This window comes from Podarcis pityusensis (assembly GCF_964106645.2).
Source record: "Podarcis pityusensis genome assembly, chromosome: 9".
Classification (NCBI taxonomy): Eukaryota; Metazoa; Chordata; class Lepidosauria; order Squamata; family Lacertidae; genus Podarcis; species Podarcis pityusensis.
Window position 1 is genome coordinate 49,990,583 of NC_138034.1, and position 24,029 is coordinate 50,014,611.

The 24,029-nt window shown below is 38.9% G+C and overlaps 1 protein-coding gene across 2 annotated transcripts in view; it reads right to left on the minus strand.

Moving 5' to 3' along the window:
- Nucleotides 1-24,023, minus strand: part of LOC308485822 (bifunctional heparan sulfate N-deacetylase/N-sulfotransferase 3) — a 57,795-nt gene extending 33,772 nt beyond the window's left edge. For both annotated transcript variants that reach the window (XM_081021941.1, XM_081021942.1), the window contains exons 1-2: nucleotides 23,521-24,023; nucleotides 3,545-3,632 (exon numbers count right to left, since the gene is read on the minus strand). In XM_081021941.1, the coding sequence (XP_080878067.1) occupies nucleotides 3,545-3,632; nucleotides 23,521-24,021 (589 nt within the window). In that variant the 5' untranslated portion in view covers nucleotides 24,022-24,023. The remainder of the gene's footprint in view (nucleotides 1-3,544; nucleotides 3,633-23,520) is intronic.
- Between the last annotated feature and the right edge of the window lie 6 nt (nucleotides 24,024-24,029).

The window sequence follows — 24,029 nt, forward strand, 5'->3', positions numbered from 1 at the left end:
AAGTATTCTAAGACAAGCAGAGCTGTGAGCAATCCAGAATCACCACGTTTTATGTAAGAATGCTACAGAGTTTGAGGCCAGGGACAGGGTGAGACAGTAATGTCCAAGAAGTCAAACTGTGTGCCTGGTGAGCAATTTCTGCTTGTAGCTATACTTGCCAATGTGACTGATTAATAGTGCTGAGGGTCAGGGCAGAAGAATGAGTTGTTGGATCCTATTATATGTGTACAACAGACAAGGTAAGGAGCACTACCTTGCTCGAGTGTTTGAACATAAGGTTTTAATTGAATAAAAAAGGTGATATCAATTTGTGACAGCCCATTTATGCAAGAGCTATTCCACTGGCGGCCACTTTATTCACAGTGTAACAAAGCAGTCAAAACCAATGGGTGTCTTACGCTGGTAAAAGATGTTGTGCCTCCTCACCAACCATAAGACTGAACATAAGCATTGTCTTAATAATATCTGTGTTTGAACAACATGTTCAAAGGTGTCATTGGTAACTGCTCCACATTTATGGGAAATTATTCCCCATGAGATTCACCAGTGCTCTAGCCAAATATTCTGGAAACTTCTTTGTGACATAATAAATCAAGTAGCTCCCTGAACTGGTGAGACGTTACATTAATCTTATTTGGTGCCATTATTAATATTGGTACCAGTTTCTGAGCCTTACAAATGAACAATCTGTTTTGTTTTTGTTTGCTGTGGTTATTTAAGATCCTGATTTATCTGGTGTGGTATATACAGCCTCATACATACAACTTCTGCCTTTCTATTGATAAAACTTCTTCTTTTCCTACTGGTGCTCTTTGAGTCAGAGAGGAGCAAGTGGTTTTAGAACTGAAACAGCATTTCAGGCAGCTGAAATGATGCCATAGACTGCTTGGGATCATTAGATTTTAGGAGTTCATTAAAACCAATGACTTTTGTCATTGGACAATATGGCTATTTCAGGGGTGAGCCAACATAAAGAGATCTGTTCTGTGGTAGTTATTTAGATGCACTGCTTTTACATGCCACCAGAGAGATTCAGGTCTTGTGCACACTGCAGCTACGATGCAAATTAACTAATCCTTTCCCTGCTTCTCATAACAGCAGCCATTTTACAAACTGTTTCTATTGGTGAGAGTATGGTAAACTGGGATGCATCTTGACTGGCATTTTTTTGCACTGTCTGACATTCATAGCTGAGTCAATATTTGGCATTTTTGGCACTCCATTTCTCCTTCTGCACCAGAAGGTGATGACAATGGGCTGCCAGCTGCAGCTACACTTAAGCAACAGAACTTCCTCTTTCTCTTCTGGCCTTTTCATCAACACCACCCAACACCCTCAAAATGGGAGAGTGGGGACCACCTGGAGGTTTGTCCCGTGGATTCAAACTGCCAGCCTTCCGATCAGCAAGCCCAAGAGGCTCAGTGGTTTAGACCACAGCACCACCTACCTGCCTTTAATATATATTTCACACACCCTATTAATGTTTATATTTTTTTAATGATTTATTTCCCCTATGTTTTTAGCTATTCCTATTTTAGCTGTAAGCCACCTTGAGTCCCTGTCAGGGAAAAAGGTGGAACAAGGAGGAGGAGGAGGAGCAAATATATTGCAGTGTCAACTGACTGTTACTTTAAAATCATTTCCCATTACAGCTGGAGATGGACAAAATGGACTTTGCAACTTTTAGTAATTCCTTTTGTGCCATGTTTCTAGGCACAGGTCTGGGCTTCAAAGCTCCATGTCTGAGCAGGGTTTCCCCCCTGGTCCTGGCCCTTTCCCAGGAAAGCCTGTGTTTTACTGCTGAATTGGAGCAAACGGCAATCAGATATTCCAGTTTACCATAGAATAACATTCTTCTTTCTGCATGATTACAAAAAGGGAACATGCATCTCAGATAACAGTAACATTATGGATAAATGCGTGACATGACACATGAAAGCTGGCTGGAAAAACAATCTGCCTGTTCCTCCAATACCACCTTCTGCCTCAACCTGTGTGTGCAGCAGGGCTGTGGGTATCACGATGGCCCCATGACCACAGTAATCCCTGCCAGGATTATTTCACACAAAAAACCAGTGAAGGTTAGCCAAAACAGAAAAAGAACAACAAAAGAAAGAACTCAGGGTTGTTGTGAGAATAAAAGGAGGTGAAGAAAGTTAGGCTTGCCACCCTGACATCCTTGGAGGAAAGCTGGGATATAAATGTAAATCAAATGTAAAGAGCGGGGGGGGGGGGATCCAGTATTCAATATCAGCATTGGAAGGGCTGCAGAGTTATCTTATAACAGTTATGACTACAATGGTACCTTGGTTTTTAAATGCCTTGGTACTCAAACAACCTAGAACCCAAACACTGCAAACCCAGAAGTAAGTATTCCGGTTTGCAAACTTTTTTCAAAAGCCAAACATGCTCCATTTTGAGTGCCACACTTCCATTTTGAGTGTTACGCTGCGGTCTGTTTTTGCTATTTATTTTGTGTTTTTATTTTTGTGGCTCTTTTTGTTTTGTTTTTGTGACTGTGTGGAACCCAGTACAGCTACTGACTGATGAACTGTGTGACTGCAGTACATTGTTTATTGCTTTCATTTTATGGATCAATGGTCTCATTAGAGAGTAAAATTCATGTTAAACTGCTGTTTTAGAGGTTGTTTTTAAAAGTCTGGAATGGATTAATCCATTTTGCATTACTCTCTATGGGAAAGCGCACCTTGGTTTTGGATAGGACTTCCAGAACGGATTAAGTTTGAGAACCAAGGTACCACTGTAATTATTATTACAGTGCAATCCTATGAATGCAGATGTAAATCCAAATGAGTTCTACTGGGACTTAAACCCAAGTGTGGACTAGGATTGCGGCTTAAAGCTGGTTGATGGCAATTGTTGATAAGTGGTTTACAATTTAATGCACTTTTCAAATTTGACTGGGTTTAACGTGGAATTTCCCAGTCTATCACTACACAGTTGCATCAATTTGCATAACACTTGTGATTCTATTCAGCAAAGTATTACATAATGTCAAGGAAAACAGCTTTTTCCATTTGTTTTGAACTTGCATACCAGGTCAAACTTCAGCATCTTAATTAAGGCCAATATTTTAAGAGACAGAAAAAAATTCTCAATAGCAGCTGTCCAGAATTTGGCTGATGAATCCCAAAATGATAGTTGGAGCTCATTAGCTAATTGCAAGAAACTTGTAGCTGCATTCTGAGATAGCGGGATTGCTGCAGTACCAGAATGTCAGAGTTATGACATTACAGTGGATAAGACATCAGCCATACAAACTGATACAACACTGAAAATGTTTGGGATTTGAGTGCCAGACTAACTCACTTTGTAAAATTCACAACATAAGGAAGAGTTGATTGGTTTTCTGGTTTTATCCTCCTGAAGGAAGATTTCTTCTTCCCTCAGGCTCTGAGAGTTCTTCACTCTCATTTCATTTCGTTTTATAGCACAAAGCTGCAACACCAAAATCAATTTCAGCTCATGCACTGCAAAGACACAAAACGATTGAGACCAAATTTTGCTGGTTTCCCCCCCTTACCTGTGTGGTAAAATTTCCCTGAAAATCCCAGGTTGAAAGTGAAATTTGCAATTTGAGCTCTCAGAAGGTTCTGAGTATCAAGCAGAGCCTGAAACAGATATAAATTAAAAATTCATCAGGTACATACATAATCATGTTATTTATGCAGAAGTTGCCCTTTTCTTTCTTCTAACAGGCATACACAGTCATTTCTCTCAGAGCAACAAGAGCAATGTTCTTTTACTCTTGTTGCAGCCCAAACAGCTTGATAATTATACAAAGCCAATTGTAAGAATATAAGGAGGACCTTTTCTGTAAGAAGGATACTATTAGTCATCTGGATCACAGCCTCATATGTTTTGTGTAAAAGGAGAATATTATGCTAAAATATGCACAAAAAGCTTATTCTGCAACTACTTGAATCTAATCTACAGTCTCACTTGGCCATTTTGGAAGCCATTTATTTTAGCTGTCAGCATAAACAGTAGTACATGAATTTAATGCATGCTGAAGTACATGGATTGGTGCAGTTAATCAGGAATGCAAAGGTTGGGGGGCAGATAAACCTTGGCAAAACAGGAATTCAGCAAGTTTATTCAAATTCAGGCCTTCTGAATTTGCAGCAGCTTTTGATATAAAATACATTTGCTGACTCCTTTGTAATCTTGCTCCTAGACAGCAGGTGTTCCCACTAGACTAGACAGTCCAAAAAACAGTTTTAGCAGCACAATTCTATTCATGTCTACTAGGGAGTAAGTTCAAATGAGTTCAATGAAGCTTACATCCAGGAAAGTGGATATAGGATTGCAAACTAAATCTGCCCAATGTAAAACACATTGAAATAGTCAGCCCTTGAAGTGTTAAGTGCATTCAGCTAGGTACTTTTCTTCCAGAAAAAGGCGCAAGTCAAGTCAGATCTAACTGATTACAGTAAATGTTCTCTGATTTACAGACACTTCTTGAACTTTATCCAACAATATTACTAACTTCCGCACCTGATCAGGCTGAAAATGCCAGGGGTTTTTTGGGGGGCGGCGGCGGCTTTGGACAAAGTGTGCCCAAGCCCTCAGTGTATCTTTCCTGGGCCACAGTGCCTTTCAAGTGGTATCTCTCCTCAGAGAGCTTACTGGGTGGTAAAAACAGGAATGAGAAAGGCCACTAACCAGGCCATTTCTTCAAGGGAAATAAGTTTTGCCAACCATGAGGCAGGCTAACACAATGGTCTCAGTCATGCAACTCACTGAGACCAAACAGACTAAAACAATTACATCAGATTCTGCCCTGCCTACTGGACTCATGACTGAGCAAAAATTTTAACCCTGACTCCCAGTTTGAAGACCCAGCACTCTAGTTGAGACAGTTGTTGGTTAGGCTTCAGCATGGACTTTGCAATTTGCAGTAAACTTTGAAGGTTATGCAGATTTTAAACCACATGATCCTCACCAAAATCAATAAGGGTCATGATGCTGATAAAACCCTGTGTGTCTCTTTGAAAATATAACTCCTGTTTCGTAGTTATTTATTAAATATATGACAATGCAGTTACATAGGCAATTCCCTTCACAATCTGATTTTTTAAAAAATGCCTGCTGAAAACATTTCTACTCAGGCCTATGCAGGCAATTAAGAGTACACCCCCCCCCCAATAGACTATCAATGTTTGTTTATTTTTAAATTTCTTTTTGCTTTTAACTTGTTTTTAACGTGTTATGATGTTATTGTCTATTTTTATGCTTTTTTATTGTTGTAAACCACTGTGATATATTTTTGTGATACAGTGATATATAAATATTTTTTATGAATAGAGACCTTAATTTTCTCTCTCTCCATTGTGCAATGTGCATTGTGCTTTTATACCCCATTTATAATTTTATTTATTTTGATTCATTTATAGAAACATTTGTATACCACTGTGTGATAAAAAACATATCAAAGCAGATTACAGCAATAAAAAAATAAAACCATTTCAGTAAGAACAAGTTAAAAAGTTAAAATCAGATCTCAATTAACCATTGTGGAAGGATACATTCTTGTAATTCTATTTCCTTCACTCCTGATTTTTTCTTGTTCTTTAGACTATTATCAAAAGCTCCCATGTGTTGAACTTATTTTGTTGTTACTGCTTGTTTTCCTCTTTGTATATACTGCATTTTTGTTGCTCAATATTTTTTTTTTTTTTTAAATGTAACAGAATGGTAAAAGAAACAGACAGCAGCATCACCAGTGTAGAAGGATGCTGCTATCCTGTGAACTATTTTCTAGACAAACAAGCTGAGCTCACATTTGGTTGTCATGCCTATTATTATTTTCTGGGTAACTTGACATTTTACTTGCCATTTACGTTCTAAAAGAAAAATGTTAAAACACATGAAAAATATATAGCAACAGATGGCTCGGGCTATGTGTGTATATGTGTGTGTAAATTTCAGAGTGTGTGTGGGTATGCTTTCATGGGGGCAGAGTCTATATTTTCATTTCTAAATGCTATTTTGTATACTAAAGATAAGTTGTTGAAAGGTTTTCTCTACTTTTTATGTTTGCTTTTATAAACAGTTCTTCTGAGTATTTCTATTAATAGAACTATATAAGCATATTGGTGCATGCTTCATAGCCTACTCACTGATAGAAATTTATTTAGACATATTCAGCTATTGTGCAAGAATTATGTAAGAAAAATAAACCACAATTGATGTAGTATCAGTTAAGGAAAGAGAAATTGACAGATAAGAAGAAAACTGGTTAAAAGCCAGCTTCACATTTTTCAGTAATTTAATGGAGGCTGCAAACAGTTTATAAAACACATAGGTAGGATCCTTTTTTTTTTTTATACTCTTTTTGGCAGTTGTCAGTCAAATGATACACTATGACAAAGAGGGAAATAACCTGAAACAAAAACTGTAGATTTCAGTAAACCCGTATACATATCTACTCATAAATCAATCCCATTATTTTCAATGAGAGAAACGGGTACAGGATTGCAGCTTTTGTCTAAATGCATTCAGATTTCTATTTAAAACTGATAGAACAAAAAGTATTGACACTGCCTTTTATTTTATTTTTACACAAGCAGCAAAACATGCTTTTGAAGTTGCTGATCACACAGTGGCCTGAGGAAAACCATTAGTTCAAAATCCTGTTCTCTATTAAGACGATAGGAATTACCAGCAGTTTGGAAAGCCTTTGCTGAGATTTAATGTTTTAAAATATGATGTACAGTATTTGTATGCTGATTTATGACAAATCACATAATAAAGAAGTTGTATTTAAAGGAGCAAAAAATAATAATGCATGTTTCTGGAGAAAAGGAATGGGCTAAGCCAACTGCAGAAAATCCTGAGAAACTTCTGCCAATCATCTGCCAGTCCCCAAGAGCTACTGCTCAGCTCACATAGAAAAGAGGTAGCTTCCCTCCGTGAGGGAGCCTTCCCAGACCCGCTGAAAGAGGCGGTTATTAAACCGCTTCTTAAAAAACCATCTTTAGATGCGGCCACAATAGCCAACTATCGCCCAGTCTCAAATCTTCCATTCTTGGGCAAGGTGATTGAGCGAGTGGTTGCTGAACAACTCCAGGCACGCCTGGAAGAAGCGGACGATTTGGATCCCTTCCAGTTGGGATTCAGGCCTCATCATGGGACTGAAACTGCCTTGGTCGCACTGGTTGATGATCTCCGGCAGGCTAGGGACAAAGGTGAGAGCTGTTTCCTAGTTCTGCTGGATCTCTCAGCGGCGTTTGATACCATCGACCATAACATCCTTCTGGACCGTCTTGAGGGGCTGGGAGCTGGGGGCACTGTTATACAGTGGTTCCGCTCCTTCCTCCTGGGCCGTGTTCAGAAAGTGGTGGTGGGGGATGAGTGTTCAGACCCCTGGGCCCTCACTTGTGGGGTGCCTCAGGGTTCTGTCCTCTCCCCCATGCTTTTCAACATCTACATGAAGCCGCTGGGAGAGATCATCAGGGGATTTGGGCTGGGTGTTCATCAGTATGCAGATGATACCCAGCTCTATCTCTCTTTCAAATCAGAACCAGTGAAGGCAGTGAAGGTCCTGTGTGAGTGCCTGGAGGCGGTTGGAGGTTGGATGGCGGCTAACAGATTGAGGTTGAATCCTGACAAGACAGAAGTACTGTTTTTGGGGGACAGGAGGCGGGCAGGTGTGGAGGATTCCCTGGTCCTGAATGGGGTAACTGTGCCCCTGAAGGACCAGGTGCGCAGCCTGGGAGTCATTTTGGACTCACAGCTGTCCATGGAGGCACAGGTCAAATCTGTGTCCAGGGCAGCTGTTTACCAGCTCCATCTGGTACGCAGGCTGAGACCCTATCTGCCTGCGGACTGCCTCACCAGAGTGGTGCATGCTCTGGTTATCTCCCGCTTGGATTACTGCAATGCGCTCTACGTGGGGCTACCTTTGAAGGTGACCCGGAAACTACAACTAATCCAGAACGCGGCAGCTAGACTGGTGACTGGGAGCGGCCGCAGAGACCACATAACACCGGTCTTGAAAGACCTACATTGGCTCCCAGTACGTTTCCGAGCACAATTCAAAGTGTTGGTGCTGACCTTTAAAGCCCTAAACGGCCTTGGTCCAGTATATCTGAAGGAGCGTCTCCACCCCCATCGTTCTACCCGGACACTGAGGTCCAGCACTGAGGGCCTTCTGGTGGTTCCCTCACTGCGAGAAGCCAAGTTACAAGGAACCAGGCAGAGGGCCTTCTCGGTAGTGGCGCCTTCCCTGTGGAACACCCTCCCACCAGATGTCAAAGAGAACAACAACTACCAGGCTTTTAGAAGACATCTGAAGGCAGCCCTGTTTCGGGAAGCTTTTAATGTTTGATGTATTATAGTATTTTAATATTCTTTTGGAAGCCGCCCAGAGTGGCCGGGGAAGCCCAGCCAGATGGGCGGGATATAAATAATAAATTATTATTATTATTATTATTATTATTATTATTATTATTCTCAAATGAGTGGAAAAAAACAGTTAAGCTAGAAATGGTTAAGCATGCTGTCCCACCAATACCACTTCTGATTGAGGCCCTCATGGTTGCTTGTCATTAAACTGAAAACAAACCACTGGGAGCGTTGAAGATAGCCTGTGGAACGTCTTGTTTAGCCCTGAATGAGCTTCATGCCACACATATTCACTGGTACACTTCAGATAAATTAACAACTTGGTTGAACGCATATGGAAATTTTCATCAAGGTACATCTAGTATAGTGGGCCCAAAACAAATTTTGAGAATATTAGATTCAATATTTTTCCAGGATTGAAGGACTTGCCAGTTGTAATCTTTAGGTAGAATTGTCCGCAGGATACAAAAATGACCCATTTCATAATGTGAAACCACATAATATAATTATATTGTTGCTTGTAGCCCAATCTCCAACCTCCTAGGGGTCCAGTGTTTACTCAGTGTTTGGTTTCCATGGAATGAAAGTCGTTGGAGACTCTGATGTCATGATGGTTTAACTTAGACATATAAACAACCTGAACATAAGTTGGACAGGCTCACAGCATTAACATTCCAACAGATCTTGCTTACCAATTGCATTTCAAGGGTGGTCCCCAAAGCCATAGCTTTGGTCTCAGCACACAGAATATGTCTAGTTTTTGTGTCTCCTTTGCTTCCACCTTAAGCCCAGGCTAAAGCCAGCTCTCTCACCCTTGTTCTCCTACCACTAGGATGACATGGCATCCAGCCGGGTTAAGGGAGGAAGAGGCTTATCCTCTTCTGAAAGAACATTATCATCTAATTGTCTCTAGGGTAACATGGCCCAGTATTTAGTAATGCAGATGTGGGTGATTACAGGCCCAGCTAGGGCCATTATTTTAACAAAGAGATTAGTTTGACCAGTTTAGTAGGTTCTGTCCCTTCTACAACCTTGCAGATACAGAATCTGCCTTTGTTGGGACCTTTAGGCACCATTCAAACAAAACCTCAATCCTATAACAATACTTTTTATTCACTAAGTGTCCAAACCTTCAAAATGTGCAGTCAAATCATAAAATTTATGCTCCTCTACAGAAATCTACCACCAACAACCTTTTAAAAAATGACAGCAAACAACAAAATCCTGATTGGTCTGCCATAGTCGAAGTAAAAAATTCTTTCCTGTAGCACCTTAAAGACCAACTAAGTTAGTTCTTGGTATAAGCTTTCGTGTGCATGCACACTTCTTCAGATACCAGTATCTGAAGAAGTGTGCATGCACACGAAAGCTTATACCAAGAACTAACTTAGTTGGTCTTTAAGGTGCTACAGGAAAGAATTTTTTACTTCAACAAAATCCTGAGTGTGCTATCTTCTTAAGAAATGGTTTGTGGAAATATTTCAAACTACTGTACCTAATGTTCCTAACAGCTCCTAATTAAACATTTACTCACTTTAAAAATTCCTTTATGGCTTCCCAGAGAGATACGAAACAGGTTACAGGAGTGTTTTCATTGTCAGACAAAACTGTACAAACAGTGATTATATTTTTCCTCTATTAATTCTCTTAATCTGTATTTAATTTAGATACTTACTGGAAACTGTCCATTTTAAAGCCATCTGCTGCAACACAATCATATCCCTGTTTACTTAAAAGCAAGTAAAATGATTTCAGTAGGCACTACATGCAAGCACGTTTAGTGTTGCAGACTTCATGTTCATTTTTAAATGCTTGTTAAAGCTCTTTAGAACTAGCTTTTATATGCATTTTAACTGCTTTTTAAATGACTTTTTATTTTCCAACAATGGATTAACTGCTTCCAGATAAACTGTTACAAATGTTTTAACAGCTGTTTGCCAGCATAAGTAGCCTAAGACACTAGGCTCATTTGCACCTACCACTTTAAATGGATCACTTCTAAGACCTGGTTCACACATAGAGCAATCCACATGGGGTGGCAGCTCATAATACAAGCACAATAGCAGAGTTTTATATGGGAAATAATTTGTTTTAATGTCACAGGATTTGGGCAAATTTTAACCATTTTTACTTCACCTATGTTCATGAAGTTAACATTTGTTTCAATTGCACATCATTACGGACACATAGCTTGTCATATGATGCTATCACTACCATGGTTGCATTCTTGACAGCCAACCTAAGCCATTTATCTCTGCCTATTCCTCCCCTCCCCACATGGAATACGTATGAGGATGTTGGGCTGCTTCCAGACACATTAAGAGCAGTATATCCACTGAAATCAATGGGAGTTAAGTTAGTAATGACTAACTTAAATCCCAATGATTTTAATGTGCCTACTCTAACCATGGCTAAGTCTAAATCCAAACTGGTAACTTTAAATTTCCCTAGGAACTAGGCTACTAAAAGGAGGTAGGGCTTTGGCATTAAATAACTACCAAGGCTGATTTTTTAAAATAGTTAGGTATGATCATGTTAGAGATTTCATTCAAATGTTACCTTTGTGACATGGCTGCTATCTCCTCAATGTTTGAAGTTCTACATTACATGGGTACAGTACTTCTAATGTTAATGGTCTCAGTGGATGCTGATATAATTAGTACCCATGGGACCTCAGTGACAAATACAAAGCTGCAAATATTGTTTTGACTGACAACTAGTACATGCCTAGGACAAGAGCTTTTTATTTGAAAGTACTCAATGGAACTGAGTATTGTCAGCCATGACAGCCATTATGTACTGGCACCCATGACACTTCTATCAAGATATGAGAACCAGCACCTCATTTAAAAAAACAACCCAAAAAGGCTCTGCTTAGAGCCATTTATTAACAGGCTTTAAGAAAAGGGCCTCCTACACTCTGCATCATTAACCAGCAGACCAGGTATGGAACACTGTTCTGTTGGTCTAACTGTAGACTGCTTAATGCAGAGGCTACACCAGAAGATGTCACTGTTGTTAGAGATCCAGATTGAACCTGCCTTAGCTCTTCCTTATGTTTCTGTCTTTCATCTGGATTTCCTTCCACTTGCCTTAATTTTTTTATCTCATTTTCAGGGCCCATTCCGACAAGGTAATGGTTTCATCAGAAACTGAAGACCTTTGCCAGCTGGCTAAATTTCCTAGCTCTGGCACCAAGCTTGGCCCTTGTGAGCAAAGAAACTTGAACACAACTATTCCACAAACATTAAGGGCTTTGATGTGCTGGCTCAGTTGCTTAGAGGGTGCTGATAATGTCAAGGTTGTGGGTTCAATCCCTGTATGAGCCAGCTGCATATTCCTGCATTGTAGGGGGTTGGGCTAGAGCCCCCTCCAAATCTACAATTCTAAGATTCTTTGAATCCAATCACTCAAAGTTTAAAGCATGGTAAATCAACACACCAGCACAGAACTTAAAATACTATAGCATGGCTTACAGATTTTTGTTTGCATTATTTCCAAAGGATGTTGCAGAGAAAACTAGAGTCTCAGAACTGATATTTTATGACCTGCTGTCCAAACCATAAAACATTTCAAGCAGTCAAAATTTCAATTGCTTTTTATAGCACAGAGATATCATTAGAAAAACAAACAACAGCGGCTACAGCAGGAAAAAGCCCATCACTTGCTACTTGAGAAACTCAGGTTTATATTCTCAGGTGCAACAATGTATAATTTAGACAGCTTAAAAAGAATATCACCACACATTGCATAATTGAAAACCTGGTTACACTCTAATAAAAAAAGTTTTTGGTCTTGGTTTTCCTTTCCCACAAATAATATAGGAACTAGCATTCCTTGTTACTTTCTTATATCAAACAAACACACCCACACTCACACCCACACAGACCCTGTAATGCACAGTACTGTATTGGGCTACATAACCCTGAAAACCATGCAAACCCACTCTCCATAGTGTGGGAAAGAGGTAACCAAAGAGTAGGGCCATATCAGTTTCATTTTTCCAACACGGACAAGCAGCAGCAGTGATAAATCTTCACAAGTGGTTCATTATAAAGTGCTTTCCTGTGAGCTGATGTCACATAATGGCTAGTGTGAAGGATGGGCAAGCTAAGAAATAGGAAGGACCCGGTTATGAGCTTTGCCTCCAATATTAAATCACCAGGTAGCAAGACTCTCTTAGGAAAATTCCCACCCATCACCACTGACAAAGTGGGAGCTATTGGGCTGTCTGTATCAACATGCACCTTGTGCATAGTCTGGTTTATTAAGCCAAGTTTCTTTGCTCACTGTTACAAATGAGTACAGCCAATTTATGTGAAGTTCTGATGAAAAAATATGAAAAGACAACTATCAGTACTTATCAATGAAATTCTGAAGAATGACTCTAGCTCAGTAGTAGAGTGCATATTTTGCATGGAAAAGATCCCAGGTTCAATCTCTCACATCTCCTATTTTAGATTCAGGTATGTAGCCATGTTGGTCTGACACAGTCAAAATAAAAAAAAATAAAAAAAATTGTCCAGTAGCACCTTAGAGACCAACTAAATTGGTTCTGGGTATAAGCTTTCGTGTGTATGGACATGAAAGCTTATACCCAGAACCAACTTAGTTGGTCTCTAAAATGCTAATGGACGATTTTTTTTAAAAAAAGTATTTACCTCCTATTTTGTTATCCTAAGAAGCTTGCTAGGGACGTGGGTGGCACTGTGGGTTAAACCACAGATCCTAGGACTTGCCGATCAGAAGGCCGGCGGTTCGAATCCCTGCAACAGGGTGAGCTCCCGTTGCTTGGTCCCTGCTCCTGCCAACCTAGCAGTTCGAAAGCACGTCAAAGTGCAAGTAGATAAATAGGTACCGCTCCGGCGGGAAGGTAAACGGTGTTTCCATGCGCTGCTCTGGTTCGCCAGAAGCGGCTTAGTCATGCTGGCCACATGACCCTGAAGCTGTACGCCGGCTCCCTCGGCCAGTAAAGCGAGATGAGCGCCGCAACCCCAGAGTCGGTCACGACTGGACCTAATGGTCAGGGGTCCCTTTACCTTTTTAAGAAGCTTGCTACTCACAAACAAGTAATGCATTCCAAATTCCATATAAATGTCAATACATTTGTAGCCATTTTTAGAACTGCACATGCTCTAGATAAAATAAATGATAAGAAAGAAGTTTTGTGCAGACTTTAAAATAGAATGTGGAGGTAGGAAAGTTGCTATTTGCTTATTTTTGTTTTGTTTCCTTATTAGAAACAGGACATATTAATACACCAAAACATGATGTTTCACATGTACATTAGATATAAATGAAGCTACTCTGTAACTTACACCAGCTTTGTAAATGGACACAGGAGATAGGCAAGGGAAAATGGAAAATGTTTTTTGTTATAAATTGGAATTATTTAAAACAGTTAATAATAGTAAAAAAGAAAAGGAAAAAAAGGACTGCTTCTGTCAGTCAGAGGAGACAACACTGGCCTAACTCCTTAAAAGGCATCTTCATATGGTTTTAGCTCTATGCAAGGCTTGCAAAAAGAAAAGAAAAATGTGATAGGGAGAATATTCTGCAGGAAAATACGGATAATACCTTGGTCAGCTGCAGTGACTAAAACCAAACGAAGACTGAATTGCTACACTGCAATGTTAGTGTCTCACGAGTCAGCACCTCAAAAAGTCATATCATGCTACCTCACACCTCAGGCTATCAATCTATCCAGTCTAGCAGTGTATAGTTTGATTGACAGAAACTCTCCAACAACTCAGAAAGGTCCCCCCCCCAAAACCCCCCCCCCCAGACCTGTTATTCAAGATTCTCTTAACTGGAAGTGTCAGGGATTGAACCTTCCTGCTAAACTGAAAGCTGTGATCTTAATCCCAATAAGGACAAAAAAAGAGCTATATGGAAGCCTTAGCTAAAATCTATGTCGTTTTGCACAACCACGACCTCTGAAGTTCAGCTACTGTTCTATAGCATACCTGCGTTAGAATTCTGATAGCTGCATGCCTTTCTACACCTGACCATTATTTAACATCTGACCTGCTCCAAATGATCAGCAGGTATGGGTTGGCCCATTGTATGTGCACAGCAGCAGTCTATGTACAAGAATAACATTTATAGGACAGTATATAGGTCTTTTATGCAATATACGCAACCATGTTTGAGGGTAGGTATACATTTTCAGAGGCCAGTGTGGGGCTGTCACCATGTTTAGATCAGCCCTTGATATTGAAACTCCTGAACCTTTTTTGAGAACATTATATGGAAGTGGGGCTCGTATACAGATGTTGTTTTGTGCTATACATTTGGTTTCAAGTTGGAGGCAATTCTTTTATCTCCAAAGAAAGAGAAGAAAACAAAGATGGTGGGAAAGAGAAAAACAAAACAAAGTAGTAGCAGCAGGAACAATCCTTTGGAAGTCTTCAGCAATAGACATTTTATTTGAAACCCTCCAAGGGCTTGGGCACAAGGCGGCAACCCTATTTCCCCCCCTTTATTTTGAATTGATTTTTTAACCGTGATCTTCAAGAATCAGTCACATAGTGTTAATTAATTTTTTTACAGGTGACATATAGAGGTGGAATAACATTTTCTACTAATCTATTTGGAAAAGGTGGCCAAATCAGCCACATCAACTTTCACATTGTTCTTTTTGATCTTTGTAGATAGCGAAAAGAAAGCCAAAGTTGGTTTTTTACAGCTCCATTATATTCATCTTTCATTTTAATTCCCAGGAGACCAGCCCTACCATTTAACAAGCATGAGACGATACCAGCTAAGGGCACTTCTAGATGTCCTGGTTATTGAGCATTCATTCTGATTGCTCAATTGCAAGGAGGTTAGACATTGTTGTGTCAAAGCAAGAGTTACCGCACACTTTCCAAAGCATTCTCCAATCACATTCTTAACACAAAAGTCTCATTTTGACGCGACTGGGTTTGTTGCTCAAGACCTCCTAATCAACTATAATTGCACAACCTGAAATTGCTGGTATGTGATTGAATCCCACCAGAAATTAGAGACAGTCTGGAACCACCTTAGGAGCACTTTCAGCATTTGACAAAAGACATATGCACGCATTTACTAGGCAAACATGAAAGATTTCCAGTTTCCTTCACTCCATTCCTGAACTATTACAGTCAATAGCTAGACTGAAAACCAAGTTGTAGAAGCAAATAAATGAAGCATTAAAACCCAGCAGGTCACTTGGCTAAAACCGAGTCTTCACCATTATCCAAAAAGCATATTTGTTACTGACCCAACTAGGAATGTTCTCTTAAAGCTTCCCATTCTTTTGGGGTTGTATGTAATATGGAAGAGTCTAGAATGCTGATTATGGTTGCAATTTTATACACACTTACCTGGGAGTGTCCCATAGGATATAATAGGACTTCTGAGCAAACATGTACAGGATTGCACTGCAAAACAGCCAATTTAGGACTCATTTGTAGAGATGCAGCATTCTAGGATGCAGGCAGGGAGGTATTACAGAAATAACCCCAGAGGAATCTTGCCACCCCATCGGCATTTAATTTAGGGAGAAAGGATGGTGTCTGACAAGGTTGCTGGATTTGATATCAGGCTCAGAAATCATTATATTTCCCAACTTTTAGAAACAAGGTGTCTAGTCTTGAAGGAGTGCCACCCATCACTATGCTGGACACATTTTGAGTGAGGAACATGAGATGAATTGCTTGCACTACTCCTGCATTTTAGTTTGAGTAACAGCTTGCCAAGTGAGGTTTCGTGCAGTGTTTTGGAATTAGGTGTGTGATTTAGAACTCTAGAAATTACAGGACCACTCAGTTTTCTGGCCAGTTCTCTGGTCCAAACCCATCAACAGCAAATAGAGCTGGAGAAAAAAATCAATGCACAGATTGCCTAATCTTTAGAAACCTAGAAAAAACTATTTTGTAGCAGCACCACAAATATATATATATAGAGAGAGAGAGAGAGGAAATGGGAAGAGGAGAAGCAAAATATATTCTGATAGTTAAGAGACTGAGATATGAATCAGAAAGTCCATAGTTAGAATGGTCTAATTATTAGCATGTCACACTAAGATGGTATAGCACAAACATATGAGTGTGGAGGCTCTGGGAAAGGAGACTGAAGCCACTTCACTCCTCACCAATCATTTTGCTGTTGCATCTTATTGAGCTCACCCATGATTTGGTTTAGTGTGTCATCCACACCACAATGTTTAGGCCATAAAGGTTTGTCCTGTGGTTACAGTTCATGGTTAGTTTGGCATGACAGGAAAATGACTAGGGAGGAGCAAAAGCAGTCACACGGCCTCTACAGGAGACTACAAGTTCCTGCTAAGCCATGGTTAAATAAACATTTCATTGAAATTTGTTTAAAAAGTCTACAATGGAACAACTTTGTGATTACAAAACACTGCAAGCAAAGATAGATATATTCTTTTAAAAAAGAAAGACATGCTCCCATAATCTGATGGAAATCTAATAAATATATATGAACATGAAAGTAAGTTTCCAATGAACCATGTGCACTGAATTGAACATGATTTAAATTGTATTAGAACTGCATAGGCAGTCATTTTCTGCTGGGGTCTCTTACTGCTACGTGTTTATCACCGAAAACCATGTGCCCAAAAAGTCAGCAAAAAGGAACTGCAACTTCATATTAGAATAAGGAAGGATGTGAACTAAAATGATACCTACTCCTTGTCTTTGTTTGCCCTGGCAACACAATTACTAGAGCTACTATGCTCATTCACATGAGTGTCCACATATACTGGAGTGTAGAATCAATGGCCCTCCAGATGTTGCTGCACTACAACTTCTATCCCCTGATGTACACAATTGCATGCCAGCAAATGACCTTCCATAGTTTGTCTTGCCCAGTGGTTGTCACTATGCAATACATCTCAGACATTAAAAACGTATAATGAAGGCTGTAGGGTAGCATATCAATTTCCTTGAATGCTCCACCTCTTATCTTAGAATTGCTGTATGTAGACAAATTTCAGAATTAAAGCATGAAGCTGCAAAAAGTGAACTCCTTAATGACTTTAATTATGCCCCTTAGGGCTCAAGTAAGAGTTATGAGTTATTCTTGCAGTACATGAAGAATATTCAACCTCATGTTAAGTTGCATGTTGTATTCACAGAGATTAAAGACAGAAACCCATCCATTCTTTTCACATCTGATTCCTTTTTTTTTACTCATTAGGCATGACACAAGGCATTTCCTTGATCTATCAACTCAAATATCCTGTTTTAATTACCGTGTTATTTTTAAGCAGAATTGTTTTATTGCATATTTTAGTTATTTACTTTTACATTTTAATCTTTTAATGGGACTGCTTTACTGTTTCCAAACAAACATTCCAAACATTTATATACTGATTTTCCAATTCAGGTAACCTGTACAATACTACTACAATGAAAACATCAACTATTAGGGCAGAGGTTAAACTAGGTGGCTGGACTAGAATGGGACATTTTAACTGTAGATTTTTAAAATTTTAAAGCTTATGTAATTGGTTTTTATACTTGCAAGCCACTTAGAAACCAACTTTGGAATTAAGTGATGTATATGTATGTTATATATATATAAGAACTTTTGGTAATCTGTCTTATAAAGACTAGACATTCTTACTTTGGTTCTATGCTGTAATATGATATTTAAGCACCAGAGCACTTCAGATTGTCACAGCTAAAATAAGCCATTTCATAGACTTTGGCAAAACAGGACAAAGCACATTTTCAATGTATTATGTTTCATGTATGGTTTTTCTATCTGTAAATTTCAGAATAAATTACTAGTTTTAGGAAACATGTGGATGCTACCAACTCCCACCCCTGGGAGTAATTTTGCAAGCCTTATTGAACTGCATTTTGTTCAAATCTGCTATGAGTTTTAAGCAAGCAGAAATCTCCAAATTCACTTTGAAATGATGCTTTAGGTGAAAAATGGTGAAAATACTTAACTTTGATTCTGAAAGTATGTGTTTGCTCTTTTCTTGATGCTGCATGCTTTCCATTTTATTCATGGTTACATTTTTTCTGTAATTTTGTTATGGCCCATGGCTAATACAAATAAGATTTTTAGTTCTGATATTTCAGATGTGTGCTTCATGCCATCAAATCTGTCACTAGTGCCTAAGGTCACTAAGTGAAATTCACTTATTTATTTTTCTTTATTTAAAAAAACAACAACACTATTTACTTTGACAGCTTTAAGAACTGGAATTATATTATCCATCCAAGCTCCCTAATTTGAAAGCCATGAACAAAAGGAAATATATATCATATTGTTCTGCAAATCAGTTTCCAGTGTGAAAATTCTGAGAAAACTACCCGGACGATTCTCCAGCCGTGTCTGTACCTTACATACTACTCCATCAGTGATGCATTCAGTAAGCTTTTGGCATCTACCACTGTTGCCTATTACAACCAATGCTCATTGGTAAAATACCCTACTCTGCCATTTCACCCCTTGCCTGTGTTCTTAAGTTCGCTGTTACGAAAGCTCCTACTACACTCTCACTATACTCATTCGTCAGGATGACACCCCCCCCCATCAGATGTATTTATTATTATTTTATTATTTATTACATTTCTATACCGCCCTTCACCCGAGGATCACAGGGTGGGTTGTATCCCCCATCCCTGCATATGCTCTTTTGGCACTGGCTTCTTCTTTTTCAGCAGCAAGTTAAGCTCGTGAGTGGTACTGGAAACACCTTGGACCAAAGGTGGATCTACACACTGGGGGGGAAAAGCTATAAATAAGTCATAAATTAAAGAAATTTAAAGGGGAAAAAAACCCTATGTAAAATTGCATAGAAAAGTTTTGTGCTCTACACCACCATCTAGTGTTGCATGTTTATAAAGCATTCAAAACACTTTCTTGACTAATGTAGCTGAGTCCCAAGTCACCAGACTGTAACACCTCCCCTCCCACCCTGACTGCTAGCTCCCTACAATATTCATACAATGCCCCTGTGCTGTGCTATGATGTGAAGAACTCTCAGCTTGCATTAATGTGGAGGCAAACATCCTCCATAGTGGTATCTACCTTATGAAACTATCTTCCCACACCCTGAATGCGGCTGGCACCAACAGCAGTGTGCTTCCATTGCATTCATCCATTGTGTATTTGTGCCCAGGTCCAGGCAGTACCCGACTGTTGATGCTAGGTTTTTTTGTTTGTTTTTTTTACTTTAGTTCAATACTATACTGATATGTTTTATTGTGACTGCATTAGATTATTGTAGCAAACCACTTTAGAATTTTTTTTCCAAAAATGAAACGCTATCTAGAAATGCTTTTAGCTAAATAAAATATCATTAGTTGATGAAATCCACACGAGGCAGAAGATTTTGGGGTGCATTAAATGGCAGCTATTTTTTTTCAATTATTTATAGTTTTAATATATTGAGTAATCTCTGACTGGAAACAACTAGAGGTGCATGCATGTTTATATGGGAACTGTGCCAAGAATTAGTGTGGCCTTGGTACACGGGTCTGTTGTTGTTGAATCTCAACATAGAAAGCTCATTGGATAAATCTGCCCTCCTCTATTACCCCTTTTCCCTTCCACCTTCCAAGATGCACCTGCATTAATTTGCCAGCCTGAAATGAGCAGCGCACAGGTGCGGAACATGTGCAACCTCCTTGTTCAGCACCTTATTTTCAGTTGAGACATGCGATGCGTTGAGTAGAATAGCACAATCCAATATGATAGTATTCACACAAAAATATGCCTTTCGATAACAGATTTTGAACTGATTTACATTATCTTTACCTCATTCGCTCATTGTGTCATTGTGCTGCTGAGGACAACTCCTTCCATATCAATAGTAATGAAGATGCATTGCATCTGACACTGCTAACAACATCTTTAATGGAATGCATTAACTTTGAATAGATTACAGTTTAATGAGATATTTTCTCCAGATTCTGTGCAACATAACAGCTATTTAAAGAGCTGTTTCTATTGCAGTTTTAGAATTCATCTCCATCCTGGAATTTAAGGCTTTTAAAATAAATAAATAAAAAGACAGTGATAATAAGTTTTCTTTAAAGAGAATATGCTGTTGCACACCTTTAAATTTTCCCCGAGCAACTGAAGAGAGAAGTTGCTTTTCCTGTGCCTACTACTACTTTTTAAAGTTTATCACTTTATTGAATTATTCATATCATAAACAAATGTTTACACACTAGGGCAATTCCCATACATCATGCTATACCACCATGTGAAAGCAACAGGTTTTCAAATGTTTTGGACTTTCATACCCAGGATTTGTAGAAAATGAAAGGTTTGCCATTGGCATTAAATAGAATGGATTAAGAGCATACATCTTTAACTGTGTTTAAGAAATGAAAGTTACAGCTACATAATATACAGCTTTGACCATTTGTTGTTTTTCTTATATGTGTCTATCAAACTGCTTAAATACCCCTAACCTTTGAATTGCTAATTCAAAATTGTATTTTACAAAGCAATGTATTCAATTGTTGTTTTACAGTAAATTTAATGTCAGTTCAATTGAGTCTGCGATTACTAACCAAAAGGGTATCCAGAGTTAAAATGTTGCTCTCTCATACACTTTCTCCTTTGTATCTTACATTCTCAACTATTTAATGCACTTTCTGGTATTCTGAGCACACAAAGCCAAAGTAATAAATTGCTGATAGATTCTTGGACCATGTTGTTTGGGTTTTACAGGGTATTCTCTGGCCATCTGTTTTACCACCCAACTTCTCTTAATAAGGAAGAGGAAAAAGCTGAAGAGTAGAAAAATAGCTTTCTTCAAAGGTTACACCTCTGCACACAAATGAATACTTCATTTGGAATACAACGTAAGACATACAGAAATTAAACTCCATAAAATCCTATGATATCAATATATAGAAGACATTTCATATTATTATTATTATTATTATTATTTGTGTGTATATTTAGGATTGCAGTAATTAATCTACATGAACACAATTTGCATTACTAAACCAATTACATAATCATAATCATAATAATACTACTAATAATTTATTATTTATACCCCGCCCATCTGGCTAGGTTTCCAAATGAATTTGCTGAAGGTGTTTACAGTGAGATTCCATGCTGGATGTAGCTGGTACATTATCCAGAAGTCTCCCCCTTTCTAGCCAGGGACTGAGGTATTTGTTTATTCAAATAGAGTCTTCAGAGGATGATACAACTTATATTTGGTCTAGGTAATCCTTTTATCAAGCATAGAACTTACATAACTACATAATGATTAACTCACTAACAAAGATGTTCCCAGAGACTGGATAGTTTGCATTATTGGGAATAATTCAGGGGCAGAGATACCACTAAATATGATTGGATTCCAATATATACCCAATAATATATTATGGTGAATTTTCCTGTAGAATGGCTGCAAACTCCCACCTGGCACTGAAAAGGGCTTACTGGCATTCAACTAGGACATGGGTCATGATGTTCTGTAGCTAGTAACTCATTAAAAGAAGAGTACATAATGCACATGTTCTGTTTGTTTATTTTGCAAGAGCTGGTTCTGTCCACAGATCTCTTTGGGGTCAAACTGCCCTATGCAGAGTTTTGCTGTCTTCAAAACATTAAGTTCTGTACACAAAGAAAGTAGATGGCATAACTGAAGGAGAGAAGCAACATTGCTCCTGGAGAATATAGTCACGGAAACAGAACTCAGGATGTGATTACTGAGACACAAGGAGGCCTGATTCTCAGAAGCCTAATGCTCTGTGGCTGCTGTAACCATAAGGGCATCCATTTATTTCCTCCCATATAAACAAACAGTTGACATGTACACGTATGGGGAAAATCAACTCCTTTCTGAGCATGTTTTAGCAGCATTTCTGTTACAGTGGTACCTTGGATTAAGTACTTAATTCGTTCCGGAGGTCCGTTCTCAACGTGAAACTGTTCTTAACCTGAAGCACCACTTTAGCTAATGGGGCCTCCTGCTGCTGCCGTGCCGCCGAAGCACAATTTCTGTTCTCATCCTTAAGCAAAGTTCTTAACCTGCACTATTTCTGGGTTAGCAGAGTCTGTAACCTGAAGCGTATGTAACCCGAGGTACCATTGTATAAGTGTTCAGTTAAAAAGCAATGAGTTTGTCACTAAATAATTTGTCTCCGTTCTTCAAAAATGTGGAAACTGCACTGCATTTTACCTTTGCTGCAAATAAAAACCAGTGCTGCAGTAACTATTACTGCAGAGCATTTGAAAGAGAACGGGAAATGGTCAAGATAAAAAGGCAAAATTGCACCTATATAACAGCATGATGTGTGGGTTATCTGGTAATAGTTTAACAAACTTTCCTCAGTAGGGAGTCCTTGACTGCAAACCACACCTTTCTTTGAAATAATGAGCAGGGCAAAGAGAAGAGCTCAGGAATATTTTGCCCCAGGCTATCTTATGGTTGAAATCAGTAACTAAGCTTGAGTTTTACCCAAACTTACATGGAAGCAAGCTTCATGCAAATCAATGAGACAAACTTCTTCATAGGCATGGCACTGGGTTGCATTGCAGACACTTTCAGGCTCACTTCATCAAATGATACTCTGGCACCCAACCTGAACGAAAATACTGCTTACACAGTCTATTTTCATGAACAATGCAACATGCAAAATACAAAACAATGCAGATTCACAGCTCTGCTTAAGCTCTCAGAACCTGAGATTCTTCTTTTCAGTCATATCACTTGCATTAATTGTCCACAACAACAGCAATAAATAAACAAATTCAAGATTGCTAACATCTTGTCAAAAGAAACTATGGCCAATGCAAGTTATCAAAACAAATAAACAGCAAGATTAGTCAGTCTCAAAGACCCTTTATTAACTATTAAATTGAATCGGATGCTAGTAATAGTCCAATCCACCCAAAAGTCGAAGTGCTTAATTTAAGTCATTTTAGTTCAGTGGAATGAAACCCATCTTGTAAATAAGTATTTCACCTGGTTTCTAGATTGGGCTGTCTAAGACAGCCATCCTGCTTGATTGCATACATGTGGTACAAGGGAGATAAAGCTAAGAGAGAGAGAGAGAGAGAGAGAGAGCACTCCAAAATAAAATTAGTTCAATTTAAAAATCTCACTTTGCACCCAAAGTTTGAGTAATATCACTGTAGCATAGAAGGCCCCTTTTTTGCACACTTTACCTGAACATCATTGGCCTTCATCCTTGTTCCTTCCTTTCCAACAAAGATGTCATCGATGTCAACAAGAATGTATCTATCCAAGGACAACATAAGCCTCTTGCCAGTCAAGAATGAAATAGCATCTATAAAGATGAGCTTGTGCAGCCAAAAGTTCAAATTGTTGCCAAAAAGAACACGTTGAATCCCATCATGAAGACCCAAGTCATGAACAACAGTTGCATGGAAAGAACTTTTAATTACAGGAGGTGGGAGGTTTTCAGGTGTTTTTACTTTTGCAAATATAACAGGTTGGTAGGCTGAATGATTTATGTGGAAAACTGTCCAGTCATTTCCTGGCAAAGGACCTTTATCAAACTTAGATGATTTAGTCATATGGAGCAGAGAAGAATAAGGGTTGATGCAACAGTCCTTAACACCCACATTACCATGAATGTGAAAAGGAAAACCTTTTAACTGAGAAGTTTGTAGAGAGTTCTCACTGCTCTTATGGAATCCGATCATTCCAACAC